This window comes from Phyllostomus discolor, chromosome 5 (assembly GCF_004126475.2).
Source record: "Phyllostomus discolor isolate MPI-MPIP mPhyDis1 chromosome 5, mPhyDis1.pri.v3, whole genome shotgun sequence".
Classification (NCBI taxonomy): domain Eukaryota; kingdom Metazoa; phylum Chordata; class Mammalia; order Chiroptera; family Phyllostomidae; genus Phyllostomus; species Phyllostomus discolor.
The window spans coordinates 127,258,213-127,285,487 of record NC_040907.2 but is presented as its reverse complement, the minus strand read 5'-3'; the positions used below and the strand labels follow the sequence as shown (position 1 = coordinate 127,285,487).

General features: G+C 37.1%; 1 protein-coding gene across 3 annotated transcripts in view; it reads left to right on the top strand.

Annotated features, from left to right (window-relative positions):
• The first annotated feature begins 7,685 nt into the window (after positions 1-7,685).
• VPS26A (VPS26, retromer complex component A) overlaps positions 7,686-27,275 on the top strand; it is a 31,170-nt gene continuing 11,580 nt past the window's right edge. Inside the window, exons 1-5 of one of the 3 annotated variants that reach the window (XM_028511746.2) lie at positions 7,686-7,853; positions 12,827-12,976; positions 22,347-22,422; positions 23,403-23,559; positions 24,146-24,310. In XM_028511746.2, coding sequence (XP_028367547.1) covers positions 7,851-7,853; positions 12,827-12,976; positions 22,347-22,422; positions 23,403-23,559; positions 24,146-24,310 — 551 coding nt within the window. In that variant the 5' untranslated portion in view covers positions 7,686-7,850. Of the gene's footprint in view, positions 7,854-7,910; positions 8,198-12,826; positions 12,977-22,346; positions 22,423-23,402; positions 23,560-24,145; positions 24,311-27,275 lie in introns of those variants that run through there. The other 2 variants (XM_028511745.2, XM_028511747.2) reach the window with 2 other exon arrangements.

The window sequence follows — 27,275 nt, the reverse complement described above, 5'->3', positions numbered from 1 at the left end:
GTCAGTACAGTTGTAAACAATGTACTACTTAATACAACTTTTAAATAGTTTTTAGAAATTACTGGACTCCATCCAAATCTATCTAGCTTATTAAATGTGCTTTTACTATAGTCTGATGCAGTGATTTTTAACCAGTATGCTACAGCAGTCACACTGGTGTGCCACAAGAATTTTTAAAACATGCAATGCCTGACTATTTAGTCAGGGGCACTGACCTATTTTCTCTTAGATTGTCAAATTTAAAAAATGACAAAAGCCAAAATAATGGTAGCCATCTAGTATAATTGTCCTGTCTTGAACCATAAGTATATAGGTCATATAATAGAGTTGCATCTCATTGGTCATGTTGCATAATAAGATTACATCTGATTGGGTAATTCTTGGAACCAAAAACCTTTATATACAACTATAGGCACTTGATTTTTTTTAAAAGTCACTTTGGAGCAAAAAATGTAGGTTATTCATTTTTGGGGGTTTTTTTTTTTTTGGTAAATCAGTAAAATTATACCTATCTTTTTGTCAGGTAAGCAAAAGTGTATTTTTGTTTGTGCTGCAGAAGTTTAGTAATTTTGTTTATGTGTGCTAGGAAATGAAAAAGGTTGGAAATTGCTGGCATTATTTACTAATGTCAAGTGGTCAGTATGAAAGAGTTAAGGAGCATTCTGTACTGGGAGTCACCACAGTATTCTATACTAATCAGTTGTTCGGTCCTAATCCTAATAAAACATAAAGGTTAAACTAGTTGATTTCCAATTACATCTACAGCTCTAATTAAAAATCAAAACAAAATATTTACTGTAGGTTTACTGACTTTTAGGTGTTATGGTTGCCAGATGTGGGATGAAGCTGTCGCTTTTTGCCCCTTCCCTAAGTCTGTTAGGGAAGACAGCATATAGTCTAAGGGAGTAAACAGAGTGCTCCACTGGAATAAGGATGGAAGACAGGCAAAATCAGAATGTTTTGCTTTGAAATTCTGACTCAACAATCCTTCTGGTTCTGGAAGTAAGAGAGCAATATATGGATTTCCTCATACTCAACTGTTCTCTAACTGTTCCTCATCCTGTGTTACTTAACTGTCCCTGTTATTCAACGGGCTTCAGTTACACTGTCTTTCCATTCCTGGAAAGAATCAGGCCTTTTCCTGGTTCAGGACCTTTGCATTACCTGCTCTTTCTGCCTGGGATAGACTTTCTTCCTTCAGTGCTTCTGATAGGTGACTCATCCTTTCAGATATCAGTTTAAATGTCAGTTTCCTATCATCTATCTAACAATAGCTCTTTTCAACCCATCATGTCACCATGTTTATTTCTTTTCAGTGCTTTTTTTAATGGAAAATATTTGATTTAATGACTGGCTCTTGACCATTTCCTACAGTAAAATTTTAGCTTCTTAAGGGCAAGAACCTCATTATTCTTATGCTTGCTAAGTGGTTCTATATGCACAGCATACAACACCTGGCATTTAGTGACCACTCAATAAATGAATGTCAGGATCCCTGAATGCAAATGTCTGGCTCCAGCAAATACTCTCAGTTACTTGACAGAAACTATATAATTAAACACAATCTACAAAGGGGAAAACACTAAACATTCTTTCTCCTTTGGTTTATCCTTTTTTCTTTCACAGCCTTAGATAAAAAGGCTTGTATATGTTTCATTTCATACTTTATCTGTATATTATAAAGCTGACCTGACCATCAGCAATAATCGAAATACATTTTAAAACTTGTATTAAGATGTTGCCTCACTCTACTAAGTAGGAATTTTATAGGTACATGAAGGAGCACATTTAATTACAATGTAGGGCCAATCCACAGATCACTATTTTCATAGAAATTTCTGTGAAATAGACTTTGCTTAGAATTTTTGCAGCTAAGTTTATGAAGGATATTAAGATGCAATTTTCTTTCCTGTAATTTTTTTTGTCATATTTTGGTATCAGTGTTATGCTGGCCTCATAAAGGAGTTGTGTTCTCTCTTCCCATATTCTCTGCAAAAGTTTTGTGTAAAAAAATTAGTATTACTTCCGATTAAGATGGAGGCATAGGTAAACACACCTCACTTCCTTGCACAGCTATAGCAAAAATTACAACTAGATTATAGAACAAATATCATTCAGAATTGTCAGATAATCAAGCTGTATGGAATACCAATAACCAAGGATTTAAAGAAACCACATTCATCTAGATGAATAGGACAGGTGGAGAGAGACACAGATGCACGGAGAGGTGTGGAGGGGTGGAGAGGTGTGGAGAGCCACTGAGACACTAAAGGAGTGGTCCCACATCCTTGTGTGGTGGATAAAAATCAGGAGGGATGGCTCGGGAGCAAGGGGTTCCCGCCCCAGACCAGATCACCCAGTTCACGATTCCAGTGCCAAGAAAATAAGTCTCCATAACTTCTTGGTATAAAACCAGTGGGGGTGGGAATGGCGAAAGAAACTACAGGATTCTCAAGAGACTCCTCTTAAAGGGCCTACAATGGATTTAGGACTCATGCAGACCACCCCCTCTGGGATTCAGCACCAGGACAACAGCTGGAAGAGCACCTGTGGCATACAGGGAGAAATGAAGAGATTGGGAACAGAGTGAGTGCCTGGAGACAGCTTCCTCCTGGACAAAACTCCAGAGACCAGGCAGCAGCATTGCCTCCTCTCCAAGCCCTCCCCTCACACAGAGCCACAGAGTGGTGACAAGGGTTGCCCCACTCTGGTGATTACCAGAAGCTCAGCCCCATACAATGTACAAGTGCACTTTTGTACAATAGGTCATGCTACTAAGACAGGGAGTCAAAGCAGCTCTACCTAATACATAGAAACAAACACAGGGAGGCCGCCAAAATGAGAAGAGAAAGAAATATGACCCAAATGAAAGAACAGAACAAAACTCTAGAAAAACAACTAAACAAAATGGAGATAAACATCCTATCAGATACAGAGTTCAAGACACTGGTTATCAGCATGCTCAAAGAACTCACTGGGTACTGCAACAGCATAAAAAATACCCAGGCAGAAATGAAGGTTACATTAAGTGAAATAAAGAAAATCTAAAGGGAACCAACAGTGGAGGGGATGAAGCCAAGAATCAAATCAACAATTGGAACATAAGGAAGAAAAAAGCATTCAATCAGAACAGCAAGAAGTAAAAAATAATTATTTTTTAAAAATGAGGATAGGCTAAGGAGACTCTGGGACATCTTTAAACATACCTACATCCGAATCATAGGGGTGCCAGAAGGAGAAGAGAAAGAGCAAGAAATTGAAAACTTATTTGAAAAAATAATGAAAGAAAATTTCCCTAATTTGGTGAAGGAATAGACATGCAAGTCCAGGAAACACAGAGAGTGCCAAAAAATATGGACCCAAAGAGGACCACACCAAGACATGTAATTAAAATGCCAAAAGTTAAAGACAAAGAATCTTGAAAGCAGCAAGAGAAAAGCAGAGACTTACTTACAAAGGAGTTCCCATAAGGCTGTCAGCTGATTTCTCAAAAGAAACTTCGCAGGCTAGAAGAGAATATCAAGAAATATTCAAAATGATGAAAAGCAAGAACCTACAACCTAGATTACTCTATCCAGCAAAGCTATCATTTTGAATTGAAGGGCAGGTAAAGTGCTTCCTACTGAAAGTAAATCTAAAGGAGTTCATCAACACCAAACCATTATTATATGAAATGCTAAAGGTACTTATTTAAGAAAAAGAAGATCAAAATTATGAATGATAAAATGGCAATAAATCACAACTATCAACAATTGAATCTAAAAACCAAAGCAAGCAACAAAGCAGAACAGAAACAGAATCATAGATACGGAGGTCATTTAGAGGGTTATCAGTTGGGAGGGAGCAGGGGGAGTATGGAGAAAAGGTGCAGGGATTAAGAGGTACAAATTGAGCCCTGGCTGGCGTAGCTCAGTGGATTGAGCACGGGCTGCGAACCAAAGTGTCACAGGTTTGACTCCCAGTCAGGGTACATGCCTCAGTTGCAGGCCATGACCCCCAGCAACCGCACATTGATGTTTCTGTCCCTCTCATTCTCCCTCCCTTCCCTCTCTAAAAATAAATAAATAAAATCTTTAAAAAAAAAAGTACAAATTGGTAGGTACAAAATAGCCAGGGGGATGTTAAGAACAGTATAGGAAAAGGAGTAGCCAAAGAATTTATATACATGACCCATGGACATGAACTATGGGGATTATTGGAGGGAATGAGGGTACTGGGTGAAGGGGAACAAAGGGGGGAAATTTTGGGAAAGCTGTAATAGCATAATCAATATGATATATTTAACATATTTTTAAAAATTAAAAAGATTTGGTACTATTTCTTCCTTATATTTTGGTATAATTTGCCAGTGAACTCTATGGCCTAGAAATGTTTGTGGGTGGGAAGATTCAGTTTAACTGATGTAGGGCGGTTTGGATGTTCTATTTCCTCTTATGTTCATTTCAGGAAATTGTGTTATGGAACTTGTCTATTTCCCCTAAGTTGTCAAACTTAGGAGGAATAAAAGTTGTTCATATATTCCTTATTATTCTTCTGATGTCTATAGGATCTTAAGTGATGTCCTCTCTTCATTCCTAATATTGTTAATTTGTATTTTTTCCTTATTTTCTTAATCAATTGCTAGGGTCTTATTAATTATATTAACCTTTTCAAAGAACAAACTTGGATTTCTTCATTTCCTGTGTTTGCCTATTTTCTATTGTTAACTTCTGTTCTTATTTTTCCATCCTTCTACTCTTATTAATTTGCTTTTTTTTATTGTGGTAAAAAATACACAATATAATATATACCATCTTAACCATTTAAAAAAAGATTTTACTTATTTTTAGAGAGAGGGGAGGGGGAAAAAGAGAAGGGGAGAAATATCGATGTGGGAGAGAACCATTGATTGGTTGCCTCTTGCATGTGCCTGAATGGGGGGTCAAACCCGAATCCCAGGCATGTGCCCTGACCGAGAATCAACCTGCAACCCAGGCATGTCTGTGACTGGGAATCTAACCAGCAACATTTTGCTTTGCAGGACAATGACCAATACACTGAACCACACTGGTCGAGGTCCATCTTAACCATTTTTAAGTGCACAGTTCAGAAGCATTGTGAAACAGATCTCCGGAACTTTTTCATCTTGTAAATCTAAAACTCTATACCCATCGAACAACAATTCCCCTTTCCTCCTACACACAATTTTTGGTAACCACCATTCTACTTTGTTTCTATGAATTTGACTACTTTAGCTGCCTCATACAAATGGAATCATACAGTATTTGTCTTTTTGTGACTGCTTATTTCACTTAGCATAATGTCCTCAAGGTTTGTCCATGTGACAGAATTTTCTTCCTTTTAGATAGAATAATATTTCATTCATCTGTCCATAAGCATTTGGGTTGTTTCTACTCTTTGGTGCTATGATAAATGAGTGTGTGTTCATATGTGCTATAAATATTGAGATCCTCCTGTCAATTCTTTTGGATATATACACAGAAGTGGGATTGCTGGATCACATGGTAGTTATATTCTCAAATTTTTGAAGAACCTCCATACAGTTTTCCATACTGGCTGCACCATTTTGCAATCTTACCAGCCATCATAAGGGTTTCGATTTCTCCACATCCTCACTTACACCTATTTTTTTTTAATAGTAAACATCCTAATGGATACGATGTGATTATCTTGAGGTTTCTATGTGCATTTCTTTGATGATTTGTGATGTTGATAATCTTTTCAGGTGTTTGTTAGACATTTGTATATCATCTTTGGAGAAATGTCTATTCAAGTCCTTTGTTTCATCAGGTTATTCGATGTTTTGCTAGTGAGTTGTGAGTTCTTTATGTATTCTGGATACCTTATCAGATATATGATTTACAAATATTATCTCCCATTCCATAGGTTACCTTTTCACTCTTAATCCTTTGAAGCACAAAAGTTTGATGTATTCCCATTGGTTCTATCTTTGGTTCTCTTGCTTGTGTTTTTGGTCTCATAATAAAGAAATCACTGCCAAGTCCAATGTCATGAAGATTTTCCCTTTTTTCTTCTAGGAGATTTATAGTTTTAGGTCTTATGTTTAGGTCTAATCCATTTTGAATTACTTTTGTATAAGACGTAAGAGAAGGGTCCAAATTCATTCTTTTGCATGTGGATATCCAGTTTCCCCAACACTGTTGAGAAGACTGTTCTTTCCCTATTGAGTCATCATGGCCCCTTTACTGAAGATCACTTGAGCATATAGGTGAGGGCTTTTAATTTTTTTTAATAAACTTTATTTTTTAGAGCAGTTTTAAGTTCACAGCAGAACTGAGTAGAAAGAGTAGAGTTCCCATATAACCCCTACATCCTCTACATGCTAACATGCTTTTTAAAAGCTTCCTCATGTGAATTTAGATTACTGATTTTAAATCTTTCTTCTTTACAAATACATGCATGTAAAGCTATGGGTCTCCCTCTAAACACTACTTTGTCTGCATCTCATAAATTGTTATGTTGTATTTTCACTATCATTTAAACTATTTTTTGGATATTAAAGTTTTTTAAATTGATTTTTAGAGAGAAAGGGGAGAGGAACATGAACCCTGCTGTTGCACCCACCCACGTGCTCTTCGGTTGACTCCTTTATGCCCTGATAGGGATGGAATACACATCCCTGGCACCCTGGGAGGACGGTGCAACCAACCAACCAACCAACCAACCAACCAGGCTAGGGCTAGTTGAACTATTTTTCAAGTTCCACTGATGTCTCTTTTGACACAGAGGTTTAGTTTTGTTGCTTAGTATCTGTGGATTTCCTGGCCATCTTTTTATTTTTAGTTTAATTCTAATGCGGTTAGTGACCCTAATTTCAATCAAGCCTCTTAAATTTGAGACTTGCTTTATGATCCTGCTTCACAAACTTGATTTTGTTATGATGTGTTATTATGGTGCACTCAGACTCCCTCACCCCGCTTTTGTTGTGTAGAGTGCACTATGGTAGTTAAACACTGTTTTGAAATTCTAAAACAGCATTCCATCATCTGGAGGTTCTCCAGCCTGACATGACAGTGATTAGGACGAGGTTAAAGCCAGAGTACCCTTCAGCAGAATCATCGGACTTTTTGGGAAGGCTTTCCCCCCTCACGGAATGGCAAGACGATACGATTTATCCGAGAGCCTTCTACCTCGGGGTGGATCGTTCACGGTCCATGTACTTTAGGAAGCGACGTACGGTGGTACCCCAAATTTTTTCAATTGCTTGTTTCCTTAGAGGCAACAAAGCTAACAAGTTCTCAAAACCCAGAAATTCTCAGAGAAAGTGGTAGCTGGGTGGAGTTCGAGAAAGGTGGAGGAATGCCTCATCTCTGGATTAAATACATTACTAAGCCTAAGGCTGCAGGGCTTCGAGTAACAGCTTCCTTTCCCCTCCGCGGCTAGTAACCCACCCGCGGAGAGCGGCTCCCGAATAAACGCTTCCCACCTACGTCCTTTCCTAGCTACTCAAGCAGGGAGGAGGAACCAATCCAAAGGAGCAAAGAAGCCAGGAAGCAACCGCCGTCACATGATTAAAAGGAGCGGGAGGATGACCAGGAGAGCCAACGACGGCCCAGGCCCCTCCCACTTTACGACATCGCATTGCTCCGCCCCCTACGCTGTAGGGTGGAGCACGAGGCCCCGCCTCCAAGCAGCCTCTTTCGCACTATCCGGCTAGCTAGTAGGGCGGGGCGAGAGGCCTGGAGGTGGCTGGTGCGAAGGAAGGGAGGGAAGGCAGGCGGAGGTCACGTGCGGTCGGTGGCCCTAGGTCACGTGACACAGCGCGGGGGGCTGGGAGTTCTGAGAAAAGAGGAGTGAAGCTAGGGGGACGCGGTGGCGCGGCTCTGACAATGGTAAGTTCGCGGCTACCCGCTCGTTTGCCTCCTGCCCTAGCCCGGGAGCGCGCGGCGGTACGGCCAACGGCGTACCGGCGTCGCGGAAGGGGCAGTGGAGAGTGGCAGGAGGGGGCAGGCTAGCGGGGCCGGTTAGGCCTGTCGGGCGGGCCCGGCCGGGTCGGGGAAGTGCGGGCGGCACCGTCTCTTCCCGGTCTCCGCCGGGCTAGAGCCCCTGCGGGCGGCGACGCGCTCTCCGGGCGATGTCGGAGACTCTGCCCGCGTTTCTTAATCGGCTGTGGGGGCCCTGGTTGGTCACTCGGACTTCGCCTCTGCGGGAGCTCGCCGCCGCCTCCCCCTCCAAGGTAGCCAGTCTGTCTGTTCTTCCCAGGCAACTTCGGTGTCTTTAATGTGGGACGACTCTTACTCCTAGTTCCGGACTCGGGGGAAGAGGACGTGGTCACTCTCTTCCATAGTGTCACTAGCTTGATAAACTCTGTGATTTATTTATTTATTTTAACCTGGATATGGTGACATTCTGAGAGCTCCTGGCCCCAGTTACGCCTGATGTTGACACTTGTGGAATAAAAGGGAAAAAAGAAAAGGATGTTGGAATAGGGGACGTTTTTTAACTCAAAGGACCAAGTTCCGTGCCCGCTGGTTTAAGCACTAGCTCTCATTTACTTCCCCAAGCTATTTCTAAAAACTTAACGCTTTGGGTTGTTAAAATAACCTAGGGGGTAGAGGGCGGAAAGTCAGTATTTTAAACAGTGGGAATCATAAGCGTGAGCACGATGGCGTTTAACTTTGTGTATGTTGGCAATCTCTGGGTTTGGTCTCTTTTGACACATTTTATGGTAGTATTCGTTTATTTGTTTAATTTAGTAAGCATATCTTGAACGTCTGCTGTGTGTTCTTGTACAACCTGCTTTCCCAAAGCTCACCGGTTCAATAAGCTGCATGACACTTTTGGCTCAAGACCAAGCTAGATTTATTTTTTAAAGTTATGTAAAGAGAGACATGTTCCTTCTTAAACTTGGAGCCTTTTTCCCTTTTATTCAACAAATAATTACTTAGGTATATCCAGGTGCCCTGAGCAAGACTGAAAAAGCTATTGCTCTTGTAGTTTACAATTTAGAGGGAGATACACATTTGTGTAATTATTTGTTTAACGTGGAAATTACAGTTGTGATAAATACTAAGAAGGAAGTGTTGAGGGACCTTGCCTAGACAGGAGGTAGGAAAGTCTTTAATTGAATATAATTTGCAAAGAAAACTTTAAAAGGCCCTCTTATTTTTTGCTTACATTTAAAATAGCTACTTCTGATAAGTTTTTGAATTATGTTCATGAGCAATTTTATTTTCAAGTTAGTCATCAAACTAAATTCTAAGGCTTTATAACCTTGAAATGGGCACACATGTAATATATGTATGAAAATTTGCTGTTTCATTGCTGTGCATGGGCTAAGTGAGTAAATTTTGAGAGCCTCCCTTCACTCACCTTGAGGTGCATTTCTTTACATCCATTGGACCTATTGAAATTTCCTCAGTGAGAGCTAAAAAGTTCGTCTTTTATTGTAGCTACATATAGTTTTGTTAGATGATAATACTCAATATTGGATTTAAAAAATAATACGAATAATCTTAGGTTAACCTAAAGTCAATGATAGGAGGTTTAGGCGGCCATGATTAGATTAACTGTAAAAACAATTGCTGTAATGTTTTAATGGGCATATATTGCAGTCTAGTTATTTAAAGGCTACCTAAGTATTGCTCCTGAGAATCTCATATTCTGAATGCTTACTTGAAGATATCTTTTCCAGGAAAACTGAGTAGCCTTTCACTTTAAAGATCTTAAAACTGCTTTCAGTAATGTCAGCAAAAGTCTATGTTAATGCATCTTAATTTTATTTACAGTTTTTATCCTTGTTTCTTCTCAAGTCTCCACCAACCTAACAATTCTGTATTTTATTTCCTCTTTACATATGAGAAGTATTTAATTTGATTGTGAATAATTAAAAACTTTTATGACTTTTTGTTTGAAATGACAGGAGATACACATTTTGAAGTAAAAATTCTAAAAGCAAGACTTTGTGTAGAGAACTTTTCCTTTCAATTCCTTTGAGAAGGAAAACAAAAAAGAGACTTTTTTTTCTGTTATTTTTTCTTGTTAAATATAAGACATCCACAATTTTTGGAGGCTTTTAGTAAGACTAATTCATTTTTGATACATCCTAGTGATAAAAACTGGATGTTAATCCAGTGCTAAGTTTTCATGGTGTCATTAACTAAACCTTGTTAAAGTGTTATAGTTTACTTCTCAACATGCTATTATTTTGCCTATGTAATACAGTAGGTTGTTAAAATATCTTCTGATCTCTTCCAATCTTACTATTGGGTTGGCCAAAAAGTCTGTATGGTTTCTCTGTAAAATAAAAGACACATTTTTCATTTTTACCAATAACTTTATTGATTTGGATATTTTGAATATGTCGGCTATCTCCTGCATGGTATAACATTGATCGTTCTCAATTAATCTGTTGATTTGATCCCTGTCATTTTCAACTGGCTACTTGACTGAGGAGCATTATCAAGTGGGAAATCTCCAGCACGAAACTTCGAATATTTTGACACTTTCTATCAGTCAGAGCACCTTCTCCATTCACTGCACAATTTTTTTTTTTTTAGAAAGTAGTTCATCTTTAAAAAAAAGATTTTATTTATTTATTTTTAGAGAGGGAAGGAAGGAAGAGAGAGAGAGAGAAACATCAATGTGCGGTTGCTGGGGGTTATGGCCTGCAACCCAGGCATGTACCCTGGCTGGGAATCAAACCTGCGACACTTTGGTTCGCAGCCCACGCTCAATCCACTGAGCTACACCAGCCAGGGCTTGCACAAATCTTTTTTTTGTTCTTACATTTGAGTTGTGTTTTTACCTTCCTTGAAATAATAAAGCATAATGTCTTGAAAATGTCGCTTATTTTCTTCCATCTTCAATATTTTTAAAATGGCTACACAAAAATTCACCAGTTTTGGTAAGTTTTTTTTTAAATGCAGGCTGATATGACAGCTGCACAATACAATCTCACAAAATTGTTTCAAATGAAGCTGAAATCAACTAAGTGCTACTAGAGCCATCTTATGGGAAAAAAAACAAACTTTTTGGCCAACCAAATATTTTTATTGTGTTGAAAATTAAGTCTACATTTAGTTTTTGGGTATGAAATATTTAATGGATACAGAATATAATAAAAGATGACAGTTTTTACATATTTTAAATGTTTTAGAATTTTTAATTCTTATGTATTATGTCAGAATAAGACTTATTATTTAATTATAATCATGTTATTGTGAAGTTTTATAAGACAAGTCTGTTTTACATTTTAATTTGTGTCAATTTAAAAGATTTTATTCATTTATTTTTTAGAGAGGGGAAGGGAGGGAGAAAGAGAGGGAGAGAAACATCAATGTGTGGTTGTCTCTCATGCACCCCTGACCAGGGACCGGGCTGCAACCCAGGCATGTGCCCTAGGCTGGGAATTGAATTGGCGACCCTTTGATTCACAGGCCAGCACTCAACCACTGAGCCACACCAGCCAGGGTGGCAATTTTAATACTTATTTTTGATTACTTGATCTTTTCGAATCAGTCTTTAAATTCAAAGTTCAGCTCTCTGTGTTTGGGTAGATACCTTGGGGTGTAATTGCTGGGTCATAGTATATGTTTATCTTTAATTTTACCAGATAATGCCAACTGTTTTCTAAGCAGGTGTTCCAATTTATACAGTCACCAGCACACTGAAGGATTTTAAACAGAATGATGATCAGATTTATGTTTTTAAGAGATCACTCTGGTTGTTAGGGCAGAGTAAGAAGGGATGTAGGACAATAGGATAGGAGACTGTTCTCTGTAAATATTTATTTTATTTATTTTTAGAGATGGGGAAGGGAGGGAGAAAGAGGGAGAGGAACATCAGTGTGTGAGAGAAATATTGATCAGTTGCCTCTCACACGCACCCCAACCTAGGACCAGCTGGTAACCCGGTATGTGACCTGACCAGGAATTCATCCAGTGACCTTTCTCTTTGCTGGATGACACCCAGCCAACAGAGCCACACGGGTCAGGACTGTACATTTTTAAAAAATACTAGAAAATTAGGTTTCGTTTGTGACAGTAATCCACGACTATATCTGATATTGGAATTACTAATGAATTTTGTATTACTAATATGCTTTGGCATTCATAAGCAATTTATCTTTGTCTCTTACAGTTCTGTCATTTTCAGGATCTGCAGAACAAGGCTTACACATTTTCTTTGTAAAAATTCACAGAAATTTAATTATTCTCTCTCATTAGAATGAGTTTTATTCTAAGGGCTTACACATCCTATTCAGACCTATAGAGCAGTAGATTTTATAGGAAGTAGTACATTATAATAATTCATTTGGATTTGTACAAGCAATTTGGATTTATGAGTTCTGCTATAATGAAAGAAACTTACAGAAGTATATCTAAAGGTAACTTTTCAAATCCACATGTTAAGAATTTTTTATTTCAGGTATATGTATTTGTTTACAGTATTTTGCTATGTGTAATACATACTTTTTTGCCTAAATTTTTGAGGGAAAATAAGGATGCACATTATACATGGGTATAATGAATACATATTGTGGGTATAATAATCTGGTGTGTGATGTGCACAAAAACATAGGTGCACATTACACCTGGCAAAAACGGTATTTATAGTAGTTACTTATGGAAATGATTGAAATTATAGCATGTTTAAATTTGTGTAGTTTTGTTTTTATTATAAAAATCAACATGAATTTATTCTCTTAAATTAAGTTTACAGTATTAACTGTAAATTTAAGTTATTTCCTGTGAATTCACAGATTTGCAGACTATTTAACTGTAGGTCATAGGTAATTAAATTTGAATTACCAAACAGTGATTGAAAAAACATGATCATTATGAGCATTTTTCTTTTATTTCAGAGTTTTCTTGGTGGCTTTTTTGGTCCCATTTGTGAGATCGATGTTGTCCTTAACGATGGGGAAACCAGGAAAATGGCGGAAATGAAAACCGAAGATGGCAAAGTAGAAAAACACTATCTTTTCTATGATGGGGAATCTGTTTCAGGAAAGGTAAATTGTTTGTTTGTAGGATGCTAGACTTAGTCATCAAAGTGTGCTGTTTCTAAATTTGAATGATTTTATTAGAGATGGAATTCTTTTAGAAGGTTAGCTAAAATTCTTGATATATAACATTTACAGGAAAGATTCTTTTTTAAAAAAGATTTTATTTATATTTTTAGAGAGGGGGAAGGGAGGAAGAAAGAGGGAAAGAAACATTGATGTGACAGAGAAGCATTGCAGCAACCCAGGCATGTGCTCTGACTGGGAATTGAACTGGCAACCTTTCCCTTTGCAGGATGATGCTCAGCCAACTGAGCCACATTGGTCAGGTCTATAGGAAAGATTCTTAAATTGAAAAGGTTACAGGGGCAGAGTTCAAATTAAATTGTGTGCTAAATTTTGTGTGTTTGTGACTGTCTGCTTCAGACAGTTTGTCCAAAGGGGCCGCAATCCATGCAAAGTTTATTTCTTCTGTAACTTAAAGTTAAGTTGTAGAGATTAAGGATAATTGTCTAGTATACCTTTCTAAAAGTCTCTTTCTCATTCTTTGTAGCTTATCTTTCTGTACTACTGCCACTGCATCTCTCATTTCTTGGTACCAAGTAGAGAACTTAAGTACATTTGGAATGTGTTTCTACATGGTCAGATACATTTACGATATCTTCTATAGCGTTTCACTTTCTCTTCTTTTCCTTATCAAGTTATATATAAGATTCTTATACTTTAGGAAATATGATCAGTATTCATTAGTCTGTGATACTGAGGAATGGTCATACCATAGACAAAATCAAGCCATAAAACATTTGAAATAGTTTAATGTAACCTGAAAATTGTTCTTCTCTGCTTGTTAAAGTAATAGCAGACACATGTTCTTTTGGAAAATAGCTATAATCCCGTCATATGGAAAGATTCACTTAAAATTTGGGTATGTTTCGTCCTAGATTCTGTATTAATTAATGCTTATGTGGATATAGTATATTAAGCATACATTTTCCCTATTATTGGATATTTAAGTAGTTTTTGTTTTTCACATGACTTGTATAATCTATCACAATTGTAATATATCTATATATATAAATTTTCCTCCAAATTTCTGTAGAATAAGATTAATAGAATGAATCCCTGGAAGTGAGTTTTTGGACCAAAAGACATGAACATTTGAAGGGTGTTGACATATATTAATCTGGAAAATTTGCATCAAATCATATATCCATTATAATGTCTTGTTTCACCCAAAGGAGCATTGACTATAATCACTTTTGAATCTTTGCTGTTGTGATAGGTAAAATGATATTATTCTTATAATTACCATTTGTTTGGTTAGTATTATGGATAAGTTTAACTTAAGTTTATTAGCCATTTTACTGCATTGGCTGTTCTGACCCTTTGCCAAATTACTTCTATTGCCGATTTGGCATTATATCTGAAATAAATGTTTAGGTTTTCAACTTTACTTTTCTGGTATTCTTCCTTTAAAAAAGATAGGAAGAGAAGAGGCTTAAAAAAAGAGCAGACAAAATTATCAAAAGTAGGGAACATGTCAAATGAAAGAAGAGTAAATAAAAGTGTTTGGTCTATAGAAAAGAAGACATTCGTGTGGTGGGGCTGGAGGGGTAGGGATACCAGTGTAGTACCAGTTTGGTCTTTCTAAGGAAAGCTTGAACCTGCTAATACCTCAGATATTTAGTTTATAGATATGGCAAGTAAATAAATATCCCTACTGCTAGGTTAAAAGCCTTTGAAGATCAGGGAGTCAGTGTGTGCATATGTATTTTGTATAAAGTATAGTCTATTTATATCATAGGATCTCACTGAATATTTATTTGACTTGTTTATTTACGTTTTTTTAAGTCTAGTAGGGAACATTTCATCTGGTTTAAAGTAATCTTGTGTCTTCTAGGCCAATTAGGCTGATGTTTATGGAATAAATAAAGGAAGAAGGGAATGCTTAAGGAAATACAGCTACCTCAGTATGGTTTTTAAAAAACAGCTGGCATTCAAATTACATTTTTGGAATCGTTAGGGGTTGTATGTAGGCCTAATCAATAACTATAGAGCACATTTAAAAAATGACAAGCCTCTTACAGGTAAATATTTTGCTCAAAGGATAGTATATCTGGAACCTGATTATTTATTCACCTGAGATATTTTTGATTTTTAACCTTTTTGTGAAATAAAACACATAACCCATACAAAACAAACATTATGTAAAGCATACAAGTATTTTCTTACAATGACCATTCAAGTCAAGAAGAACTTTGCCAGCTACCTCATATGTTTCATCGTAAGCACAGCCCCTTCCCCTCAAAAGTAACCACTTTGCCAACTGTTAAAATAATAAACTATGTTTCTTTTTTCTTTTTTTTTTTTTTTAAGATTTTATTTATTTATTTTTAGAGAGGGAAGGGAGGGAGGGAGATAGAGAGAGAGAAACATCAATGTGAGGTTGCTGGGGGTTATAGCCTGCAACCCAGGCATGTACCCTGGCTGGGAAGTGAATGAACCTGCGACACTTTGGTTCGCAGCCTGCGCTCAATCCACTGAGCTACGCCAGCCAGGGTAAACTATGTTTCTTAATTGTTTAGTCTTGCTCCTTTAAAACGAATTTCTATGGCATTTAAATCCCTTTTAATCTCAGGTTCCCTCTTAATGCCTTTCTTTATAATTTATCTGTTGAAGAACCTGGGCCATTTGAACTATAGAGTTCTCTCTGGCGGCATACTCATGATGTAGTTATTGCCTGTTAATTGGCAGCTGGATCCAGAGGCTTGATTATACTCAAGTTTGATTCTTTTGGCAAGAATACAGGTGATGGTGTTTTTTTTCATCGGGGGTGTGGGATATCTAGTTTCCTGTTTTTCTCTTTTCTTTTTTTTGCAACTCTTGTAACTGTTGTTAATGTTGATTCTTGGCATACCTCTATAACAGGTCATTAAGTACGATTTATGAGCATTTTGAAAAAAAAGTTTAACAGAAAAAGAAGAAAAGCATTGGTTATCTCTGACCTAGCATGGGTCATTAGGAACATGTCTTACCACACCAGCCTGGGCTTGCTGAAATGTCTGGCTATAGAGTTGGGAGATTTAGCCTTGACTTCACCACTGTCTTAGTAGATAACTCTGGGTAGTCGTTTAACTTTCTGGAGCTCACTTGTAAATTGAGAAGGTTGGACTGAATCATTATTGGTTTCCAAGCCAATTCTCTGCTTGAAAATCCTTCATATATTAGATAAAATCTTGGAGACCTGGGAATTCTGACATCCTACCCAAGGCAAGAAGAATTCCACTGAACCATACCAGCCAGGGCAGAAATTTTCTTAAAAAAAAAAAAAAAAAGCCTTACTGAGTTATAATTCATATGCCACAAAATCCACTGTATTGAAGTGTACAATTCAGTGATTTTACTGTATTTGCAGGTTGTGCAACCATCACCACTATTTAATTCTGTCACATTTTCATCACTCCAAAGAAACACCATACCATTCACAATCACTTCTGTAGTGCCATAGGCTGAATATATGTGCTCTTGTAAGATTCATGTATTTAAACCTAATCACCAATGTGATGGTATTTGGAAATGGGGACTTTGGAAGATAATTAGGTCGTGATGGCAGGGTTCTCATGAATGGGATTAGTGCCCTTATAAAGACTCCCAAGAAATCTCATGCACCTTCTGCCACCTGAGGATATGGTGAGAAGACAGCCATCTGTGAACCAGAAGGCAAGCTCTCACCAGACACCAAATCTGTGGGCACTGTAATCTTGTACTTCCCAGCCTTCAGAATTGTGAGCAGGAATTTCCTGTTGTTTATAAGCCACCCAGTCTATGGTATTTTGTTACAGCAGTCCAAATGGACTAAGACACCTATTAACCACTAAGGTATAAATTTGCTTTCTTTCACTATGGATTTGCTTATCTTGGACATTTCATGTAAATAAAATCATTATGTGTATCTAGCTCCTTTTATGATGTTTTCAAGATTCACATCTTTTAAAAAATTTTTGGTAAAATATATGTATAAAGTAAAATTTGCCATTTTTACCATTTTTTAAGTGTACAGTTCAGTGGCGTTAATTAAATTCACAATTTTGTACAACCATCACCACTGTTTCCAGCATTGGTTTATCAGTCCTAACAAAACTTGGTAATCATTAAGCAATAACTACCCATTTCTCTTTTCTCCCAGTCCCTGGATACTCTGATCTGCTTTGTTTTTCTATAAGTTGGCCTGTTCTAAACATTTCATATAAGTGGTCATACAAGATTTGTCCTTTTGTGCCTGCCTTATTTCATTTACCATAATGTTTTCAAGGTTCATTCATGTTGTAGCATGTATCAAAACATCAGTTTTGTAGCTGAATGAAAATTCTAATATATAATCACGTGATATGTGGATATGCCACATTTCCGTGTTTCATTCATCAGAACATTTGGGTTTTTATTTTTTGGCTCTTATAAATAATGTACTTTCATGAACAAGTTTTGTGTGAATATGTGTTTTCATTTTTCTTGAATGTACACCTAGGAGTCTAACTGCTGGGCCATATGTTTAAGTCTTTAACTTTTAGAGGACCTGCCAAACTTTTCAAAGCAGTTGAACTTTACACTCTCCCCAGCAATGTATGAGGGTTCCAGTTTCTTCCATTCTTGACAATGCTTATGATTGTCTATTTTTTATTATGGCCATCTTGTCGGTATGCGGTGGGGTCTCTATGGTTTTGATTTGCATTTCCCTAATGACTAATTATATTGGGCAGCTTTTTGTTTGCTTATTGCTGTTTGTATATCTTCTTTGGAGAAGAGTCTATTCCTATTCTTTGACCTTTTTTCATTGAATTATTTGTCTTTTTGTTGTTTTGTGGTATGTATGTATGTATTCAAAATGTGTTTATTGGGATGTTTCCCCACTCAGCCTGATTCAGGTGCCTTTAGTGCTCCTTCCCTCTCTAAGCCTTGCTTTTCCTCCTGTAGGCTGACAGGACAGCGAAGCAATCAACACACAAAACTACTGTTTGTGTATGGCCAAAGATAGTGGTGATTTTATAGCATCCTGGGCATTTCACATCCATGAAGTAGAAATGGGGGTTCTGCACCAGGCACTTCCTGTGTTTCCTCTTTGTCTCTTCTGGAGAGGGGTGAAGGAGATCCTTAGTGAGAGGCTTCTTCTTGTGGGGAGGTCGTCACTGCTGGAAAGGTGTCTTTGTTGTCAAGTTCTTCATATAATTTGGATACAAGTCCTTTATCAGATATGTTTTACAAATGTTTTCTCTTATTCTGTGAGTTGTCTCTTTCTTTTGAAGCGCTAAAGTTTTAAATTTTGATGAAATCCAGTTTATTTATTTATTTATTCTTGCTGCTTGTGCTTTTGGTGTCACCTAAGAAAGCATTGCCTATCGAAGATAATGAAGATTTACACCTATCTTTCCTTCTAAGACTTTTGTAATTGTAGCTTGTATATTTAGGTTTTTGATCCATTTTGAGTAATATTTGTATATGGTATGAGGTAGGGATCCAACTTTATTCTTTTGTGTGTTGATATTTATTGTTCCAGCACTGTTTGTTGAAAAGAATATTTTTTCCACATTGAATTGTCTTGGAACTGTTGTGGCACACACATTTTAGGGTTAAATTTAATTGCTTTTGTCAGAAATGCTTTGGAGAGTTTTTGAGGCATTTCTTAAGACAATTGGAAATATTTAGATTATCACAAGATAAATTGGGAAATTTTAAAAAGCTACTCAGGTTCTTTTTATCCTTAGAATATTTACTGCTTTTGCTCATGTGACAAGTCTTCCTTGAGTCTAGAACAGTTGGACTGTATTACTGTATCTTCGAGATAGTGTTGCTGTGTGATTAATTATTGAGGTATATTTTTTTTTTGAATTGTGAAAACCACCTCTTGGGTCCAGCCATGCCCTTTCAAGAAAGAGAATAAGAAAGATTTATTTTCTTCTCTTTGACAAACTGTTGATAGAATTTTGTGTCAGTGTGGGGTGTCTCTTACTGTATCCTAGAACCCCAGGATTCAGGGAGGTGGTAGAGTGGCAGTGGTGATGAGTAAATTGTGTTGAAGTGATGGTACCCGGACCTAGCCACTTACAGTGAACTCTGCATCTATTCTTTATGGGAAGAGTGAGCAAAGTCTGAGATTATAAAAGTTTAGAATTTAGATCTTCAAGCAACAAATAATTATTGTAGTACCTCATGTCAACATGATATGGACCATATTCTTCCAGCAGCATTTGGGAACTAATCTTGGATAACCACAATCTCCAGCAACAATAATGTACAGATATCCCGGTGTCCACTGTAGATCACCCTATAATTGGCATGTAATATACTGAAATATATTTGTCTTAATACAATGCAGATGAATTTCACCCCTTAAAAGCTTTGAGATTGGCTTGTTAGAGCTGTTTTCATGGCCTTTTAAATATATATATATAGTCTCAAGTTTCTATACTGTAATTACTTATTAATAGCAAAAGGAAAAATAGTAACTTCAAATTGGACAAACCTGGAGGGTCACCTTGACCAAGTTGTCAGAGTGAACATCACCAATATTAGAACAAACTGGCATCGTGTGCTTCCTAACAAGATACACTGAGAAGGACACGACTTCTCTTCTGTGGTGTTCTTGCCCAAAATGCATAAGCTGAGTCTAATTGTGATAAAACATCAAACAAACCTAAATTGAGAGACATTCTACAAAGTAACTGACTTGTATTCTTAGAACATGAAGGCCAAGAATGGCAACAGCTGAGGAATGTACTAGATTAAAGGAGACCAAAGAAAAATAACTATGTAATGTATGATCCTGGATTGGAGTCTCAACAGGAGCAAGAAAGGATATAAAATACATTATTGGAACAATTGATGGAATTGAATATAGATTATGGAATGTTAACTTTCCTAATTTTGATAATTGCAGTATGATTATGTAAGAGAAAGTCCATTTCCTTAGCAGGTACATATGAAGTGTTTAGGGGTATCAGGGCATGATGTCTCCAGTTATTCTCAGTTGTGAAAATAAGTCATGTATGTGTGCATGCACATGTGTGTATATAGAGAAGATGATAATGATATGGAACAGATATAAACACCTGATGGGTTTGAATAAAGGTTATATAGGATTTCCTTGTGCAGTTTGCAGCTTTTCTCTCAGATTGAAATTACATAATTAAAAGTTACAAAAGTGTGACTGAGTTGGTGTTAAAATTCTGTACCAGTTCACATCATAATTTCATTTATTTTTCTATGCTCTTTTGCCGAATAGCTTTTAAGCCAATATACTTAATTATTCCTTCCTATTCTAGGATTCTTAAGATTCCAGAATAGTTTGAATTAGGCTTAAAAGCAATTATATTTTAACACCAGTGGGAATCAAGGACAATTTCAGCCTGTTAGCAATTTGGTGGGAACACAGAACAACTGTGCATTTCTACCTTTTGTGGTTTGAGTGTTTTTTTTTTTAACTGTAAATTTAAAAAATGTTCAAATAAAGATACTATTATATTGTTGCCAAATAGGCATTTTTTAAAGTATACTTTTTTTCTATGTGCTTTATTAGTACAGATTAGAGAATAGCTCTAATTACTGTTTGGCATACGAAACAGCTGGAAGTTATGCTTGTTTTATTTGTGGTTTAAACCTGAAATTTAACTAGTTTCTGTGTGTGAAACATATTTAAGTATTACCTTTTTTCTTAAGTATTTTTCTGACTTTGAAAGTATTATTTGCCTAATATTTTAAAAAATGAAAAAAACCCTTGAGAACTACAAGGAAGAAAACAAAATTACTCATAATCATACCTTCCAGAATACTCTTAACTGCTATCAAGAGTATTTCTTTTCTGTAGTTGAAAAAATATGTAATTGGCATGATAGTTGTGTACAGTTTGACCATGCTTCTTTCATGTAACATATCATGCACATCTTCCCACATCATTAAAAATTCTTTGACCATATTGTTTTAAACTTTAATAATATTTCATTATATGATGTACCACAATTTAATTATTTACTTATTTTTTTGAGATATTAATTTCGAGGGCAAGTAACTAACTCATCCTGGTTACAAATATGGAAGATGCAGAAGAGTGATTATTTTAATTTATATAGTTTATAACAGAAGTAATTGGACCTCTTTTTTTTTTAATTTTACTTATTTATTTTTAGAGAGGGAAGGGAGGGAGATAGAGAGAGAGAGGGAAACGTTAATGTGCGGTTGCTAGGGGTCATGGCCTGCAACCCAGGTATGTACCCTGACTGGGAATCGAACTTGCAACACTTTGGTTCGCAGCCCACGCTCAATCCACTGAGCCACTCCAGCCAGGGCTTTGGACCTCTTTTTTTATTGGTCTTTGATTTCCATTATCTCTTGAGAAGCATTGTTGAAAGAAAAAGCTTTCAACAGTCAAGTTACTAATATTTTTTATAGTAAAGCATATGCTTTTTTTGTTTGCTAGCTAATCCTTAAACATTTGGAATGTTTTTTAAAGATTTTATTTTTAGAGAGAGGGGAAGGAGGAGGAAGGAATAGAGGGAGAGAAACATTGAGCACCTGCCTCTCGCACTCACCCAACTGGAAACCTGGCCCCCACAGCCCAGGCATCTGCCCTGACTAGGAGTTGAACCAGTGACCTTTTGGTTGGCAGGTCGGCGTTCAATCCACTGAGCCATACCAGCTAGGGCAGGAATTTTATTTTTAATATGTATGTACTTTACAGATATTTTGTCAAGTTAAAAATTCATAAATTTACAGTTTTCATTTGGCAGATATAAATTCAGGGATTTTGAGATTATGCATTTTGCTTCATAAGTATGTAAGATAAATCATATTCAAAATTTAAAATTTAAATCTTTAAACATTCTTTAAATCTTTAAACAGTCTTTAGGATGAGTAGCAGACTCAGGACAAAAATTGCTCTTAAGGTTAGAAATCATAATAATTCAGCCATGGTTACCAAAAGCTGAAAGTGATCTTTTAGATCAGTTCTTAGAATTAGTGATTTACTTTACATTAAAATGCTATTGTAGGGTTGTTAAAATATTTGACCAGAAACACATTTGCATAGTTGAAAGTTTTCCCTTTTTTTTTTTTTTTTGATTGAGTCTTTATAGCTCTCCAGCTATAAGAAGGGTTCCTTCCTAGCAAAGCTTTAAGTGTACATGTAGGTAATACGTTCATCAGTGATTGTATATGAGTAGGTTATACGTTCTCTGGTGCTATAAAGGTCATCGTGATCTAGGTATGTGGTGGTGTCTCTAACTTCAAAAATAAATACCTGAAATATTTACACATTGCATTCATCTGGAAGGAATCAATTGATAGGCCCACTCAAAGGATTAACATCTCTTACAATTTCATGTTTTGGCAGGTAAACCTAGCCTTTAAGCAACCTGGAAAGAGGCTAGAGCACCAAGGAATTAGAATTGAATTTGTAGGTCAAATTGGTGAGTTGTGAAATAGTATTACTTTTTTTTTCTTTGATAGAGGGTTGGATTAGCACTTAAATAATTGAATTAGAGTTTAGCTATGTGGAAGGGCTTGATTTTGCATAATAAAAGATAATTTATTTTATAAACATTAAATTGTGTTTTAATTGTATATTTAATACAATTAACTCATCCTGCTTTTTATTATTAAAATTAATTACTAAAAATGAAAGGAGTTAACCGACCTTGAAAAATAATTCAGGTAAATTAGTCCACTCACTGAAATTTCCATCCACCTACATTTTTTTCACCAGCTTTACTCACACGTATGTGTCACCTTCATCTGTCACTTTCTAATTAGCTATGCCATTTGTCTTCCTAACCTAGTATGTACTTGTAGCCACTCACCTGTCAACAGAAACTTCCATGTGAAAAGGAAAGGCATAATTTCTTCTTGACTTAGATAAAATTCTGTACATTTCCATACATATATTCAGAGATACTTTTGATTTCACGGGAGTTTAACTGTATAAATCTTTTGGTACCGCAGATTCAGAAAATAGAAAATTAGTCTTTATAAAACTGTATACATAGCTAGTTTTAAATCTAGCTTTCTAAGTTTTATTGTGCATTCTTAAAGCATCAAACTTGGAATGGGTACATGTTATTTACATGTCTGCTCTACATGAGATTATGCTTGAGGGCCAAATTTTGGTAATTAATTGGTAGTTGACTTTAGTTTTTTTGTGTTATATATAGTTTTATCAAGATAATATATTTGCCTAACTAAAGCAAAAGAATAAAACACTTTTGGCCTTGAGGGGAGAGGGTTCGAGTAATTGCTGGAAATGTGTCTTTTAAATACAGCTTCATATTGGGCAAACCCTAACTGCATTAAGGAAATGAATTCATTTTTATTTGCTTTGGAGGTAGAAATTTGGGTTTCAATGAAATGATATTAAATATAATTGGTCTTTTTGCTTTTTTAAAATTTCTAGAACTTTTCAATGACAAGAGTAATACTCACGAATTTGTAAACCTAGTGAAAGAACTAGCCTTACCTGGAGAACTGACCCAGAGCAGAAGTTATGATTTTGAATTTATGCAAGTTGAAAAGCCATATGAATCTTACATCGGTGCCAATGTCCGCTTGAGGTATGCATAAGGTGTAATAGAAACTGTACAGTGTCAAAACTAGAAAATGATAGTTGTCAGAACTTCTATTATAATTCTGGACTGGAAGACTTATTTTTAAAGAGTTTTAAAAGTTCTGTCAAATGTTTTGTCTGGCTAACAGTGATCTGAGGTAATAAGAGCCTTCTGTCATTATAGATTTAGGGAACCTTGTTATGAGAAGTTTTAATCTTACACTTTCTTTGTATGAATTTTCCCTTATACTTTATTTGTTGTGTAAATGGAATTACTCTCTGAATCCATTAGTTTCCCAACAGTTCTCATTTATCATTTCCTATGTGGCTAGAGTGGTCTAGAGGGATTTTCTCCAGTAGGCCTGATGATAGCACTCCAAATTCATTTGAAAAGTGTGTACACTAGTCTTGAAATTGAATTCTTTTTTTTCCATATTAGGGGCATTTATTTAAAATTAGAACTCCTTCATGAAGTAAGTTGATTACAAAAGAGTTCTAGCAACGGGAAAGCTGAGCTAAACAGTCAACGTGTGGTTTTTTAAAACACTGAAATTTATCATAGATTTAACTTGATTTTTCCATTAACTTTGTAGGTATTTTCTTAAAGTGACAATAGTAAGAAGACTGACAGACTTGGTAAAAGAATATGATCTTATTGTTCACCAACTTGCTACCTACCCTGATGTTAACAACTCTATTAAGATGGAAGTGGGCATTGAAGATTGTCTACACATAGAATTTGAATATAATAAATCAAAGTAAGTACCTTTCACAAACAGATAAGTTAAATATTTGGGGAAAATTAAGAAGTAAGCTTTTCAGGTTTTTGTAAATTGGTCAAAATGAGGGTAGAATTGACATTAACCTGATTTTTTTTTTTACATTTATGGTATTTATTGAAAAACAATCCAACTGTAAGTGTACCCATGCTTTTCAAAGGTTAACTGTATTTCTTAAATATATTTTATTGATTATGCTATTACAGTTGTCCCATTTCCCCCTTCATTCTCCTTCACCCTGCATACCCACTCCCACCCACATTCATCCCCCTTTAGTTCATGTCCATGTGTCATAAGTTCTTTAGCTTCTACATTGCCCATACTATTCTTGCCCTACCCCTGTCTATTTTCTACCTACCATCTGTGCTACTTATTCTTGTACCTTTTCCCCCTCTCTCCTCCTCCTACTCCCCTGTTGCTAATCCTCTGTGTGATCTCCATTTCTGTGGTTCTTTTCCTGTTCTAGTTGTTTGCCTAGTTTGCTTTTGTTTTAGGTGTGGTTGTTAATAAGAGTAACTCTTTAAGGGTGTTAAAGAGTGAGTTTGCTGTCATTTTACATGTTTTTTATCGTCTTTTTCTTAGAGAAGTCCCTTTAACATTTCATATAATAAGGGCTTGCTGACGATGAACTCCTTTAACTTGACCTTATCTGAGAGGCACTTTATCTGCCCTTCCATTTTAAATGAAAGCTTTGCTGGGTAGAGCAATCTTGGATGTAGGTCCTTGCCTTTCATGACTTGGAATACTTCTTTCCAGCCCCTTCTTCCCTGTAAGGTCTCTTTTGAGAAATCAGCTGACAGTCTGATGGGAACTCCTTTGTAGGTTACTGTCTCCTTGTCTCTTGTTGCTTCTTGGATTCTCTCCTCCGTTTTTACCTTGGCTAATGTAACTATGATGTGCCTTGGTGTGTTCCTTCTTGGGTCCAACTTCTTTGGGACTCTCTGAGCTTCCTGGACTTCCTGGAAGTCTATTTCCTTTGCCAGATTGGGGAAGTTCTCCTTTATTATTTGTTGAAATAAGTTTTCCACTGGTTGCTCTTTCTCTTCTCCTTCTGGTACCCCTATGATTCGGATGTTGGATCATTTAAAGATGTCCTGGAGGTTCCTAAGCCTCTCCTCATTTTTTTGAATTCTTGTTTCTTCCTTCTTTTCTGTTTGGCTGTTTCTTTCTTCCTTCTGGTCCACTCCATTGATGTGAGACCCAGCTTTCATTCCATCACTATTGGTTCTCTGTGCATTTTTCTTCATTTCACTTATTGTAGCCTTCATTTGTTCATCTAATTTGTGACCAAAATCAACCAATTCTGTGAGCATCCTGATCACCAGTGCTTTGAACTGTGCATCTGATAGGTTGGCTATCTCCACCCCCCCCCCCCCCCCCCCCGCCCCCGGCTTTGGTCTGGTTGCACCTGTTACGTATGAGGGGCGGAGCCTTAGGTGTTCAGCAGGGCGGGGCACCCCAGTTGCTGGGTTGTGACATTGTACGTGGGGGCAGGGTCTGAGAGGGAGTAATGGCGCTTGCTCCACTCTCTGTGGGGCCTCAGTCCCTTCCGCTGCTTCCTTTGAACAAACTGGGCCCCTCTGGTGCCAATTCCCTTGTGGGTGGTCTTGTGCACACTGTGGAACTCTCTAAGAACTTCTCCTGTGAGGCTGGGAGTCCCTTCCTGCTCCTCAATCCCCACAGGTGTCCTCAATCAGTGCCCCAAGGCTCTGTTTCCCAGTGCTGTGATCCTGGGTTGCGCGCAGTGCCTTGCTTCACAATCGCCGCCTCGCTGGGTGTGCCAGTTGCCACCCCTCAGCCGGGGTCTGCCCGCTGTGGTCTTGCCGCCCCGGATGCCTCATGAGCCCGGCTGCCTGACACTGCCCCTCCTACCGGTCTGGATGAACACATCTGTTTTCTTGGTTGTCTGACCTCCATTCAGATCACTTTTCTGTCAGTTTTGGTTGTTATTCTGTTTCTAAATTGTTGTTCTCTCTATCTTGGTTGTGCGAGGAGGCACAGTGTGTCTACCTATGCCTCCATCTTGGCCGGAAGTCTGACATTAACCTGATTTAACAGACCAACAGAATCTCTGAGCTGAAAGAAACTTTAGAAGTTTGTTCTGGCTTGCGACACAATGCAAGTGTCTTTCATATTCTATACCTGAGTAGTCTCTGTATGGTCATTTTTTGTAGAGCATCTTACCATCTCAGAAGGTAGCCAATCCCTTATGTCCATAAAAATTTACTTTATTGGCCTAACATCACTTTAGCCTGGTCATCTTTTTAAAACTAAATAAAAACACTTTTTTTTCCTAACAAACAATACATTTTCATTATTAAAAATTTTGATAATGTGCCCTGGCTGGTGTAGCTCAGTGGATTGAGCGCAGGCTGCGAACCAAAGGGTTGCCAGTTAGAGTCCCAGTCAGGGCACATGCATGGGTTGCAGGCCAGGTCCCCAGTGGGGGCCATGTGAGAGTCAGCCACACATTGATATTTCACTCTCTCTCTCTCTTTCCCCTTCCTTCCCCTCTGTCTAAAAATAAATAAAATCTTTAAAAAATTCCTACTGAAAAAAATTTTTTGATAATGTGGGAGAGTAAAAGGAAGTAAACATATCACATATTTTCACCTTTATCATTTAACAATATATTCTTTTTTAAAAAAAATATTTTATTTATTTTTAGAGAGAGGGGAAGGGAGGGAGAAAAAGAGGGAGAGAAACATCAGTGTGTGGTTGCCTCTTCAGCACTTCCCTACTGGGGACTTGGCCTGCAACCCAGGCATGTGTCCTGACAGGGAATCGAACCAGCAACACTTGGGTTTGCAGGCTGGTGCTCAATCCACTGAGCCACACCATCCAGGGAATATATTTTCTTACATATTTTTCCATATGGGAGAGGGAGGTATGTATTTTTGTATATGTTGTGCTTTTACAGAAATGAGCTCGCCTTTGTTTAGTT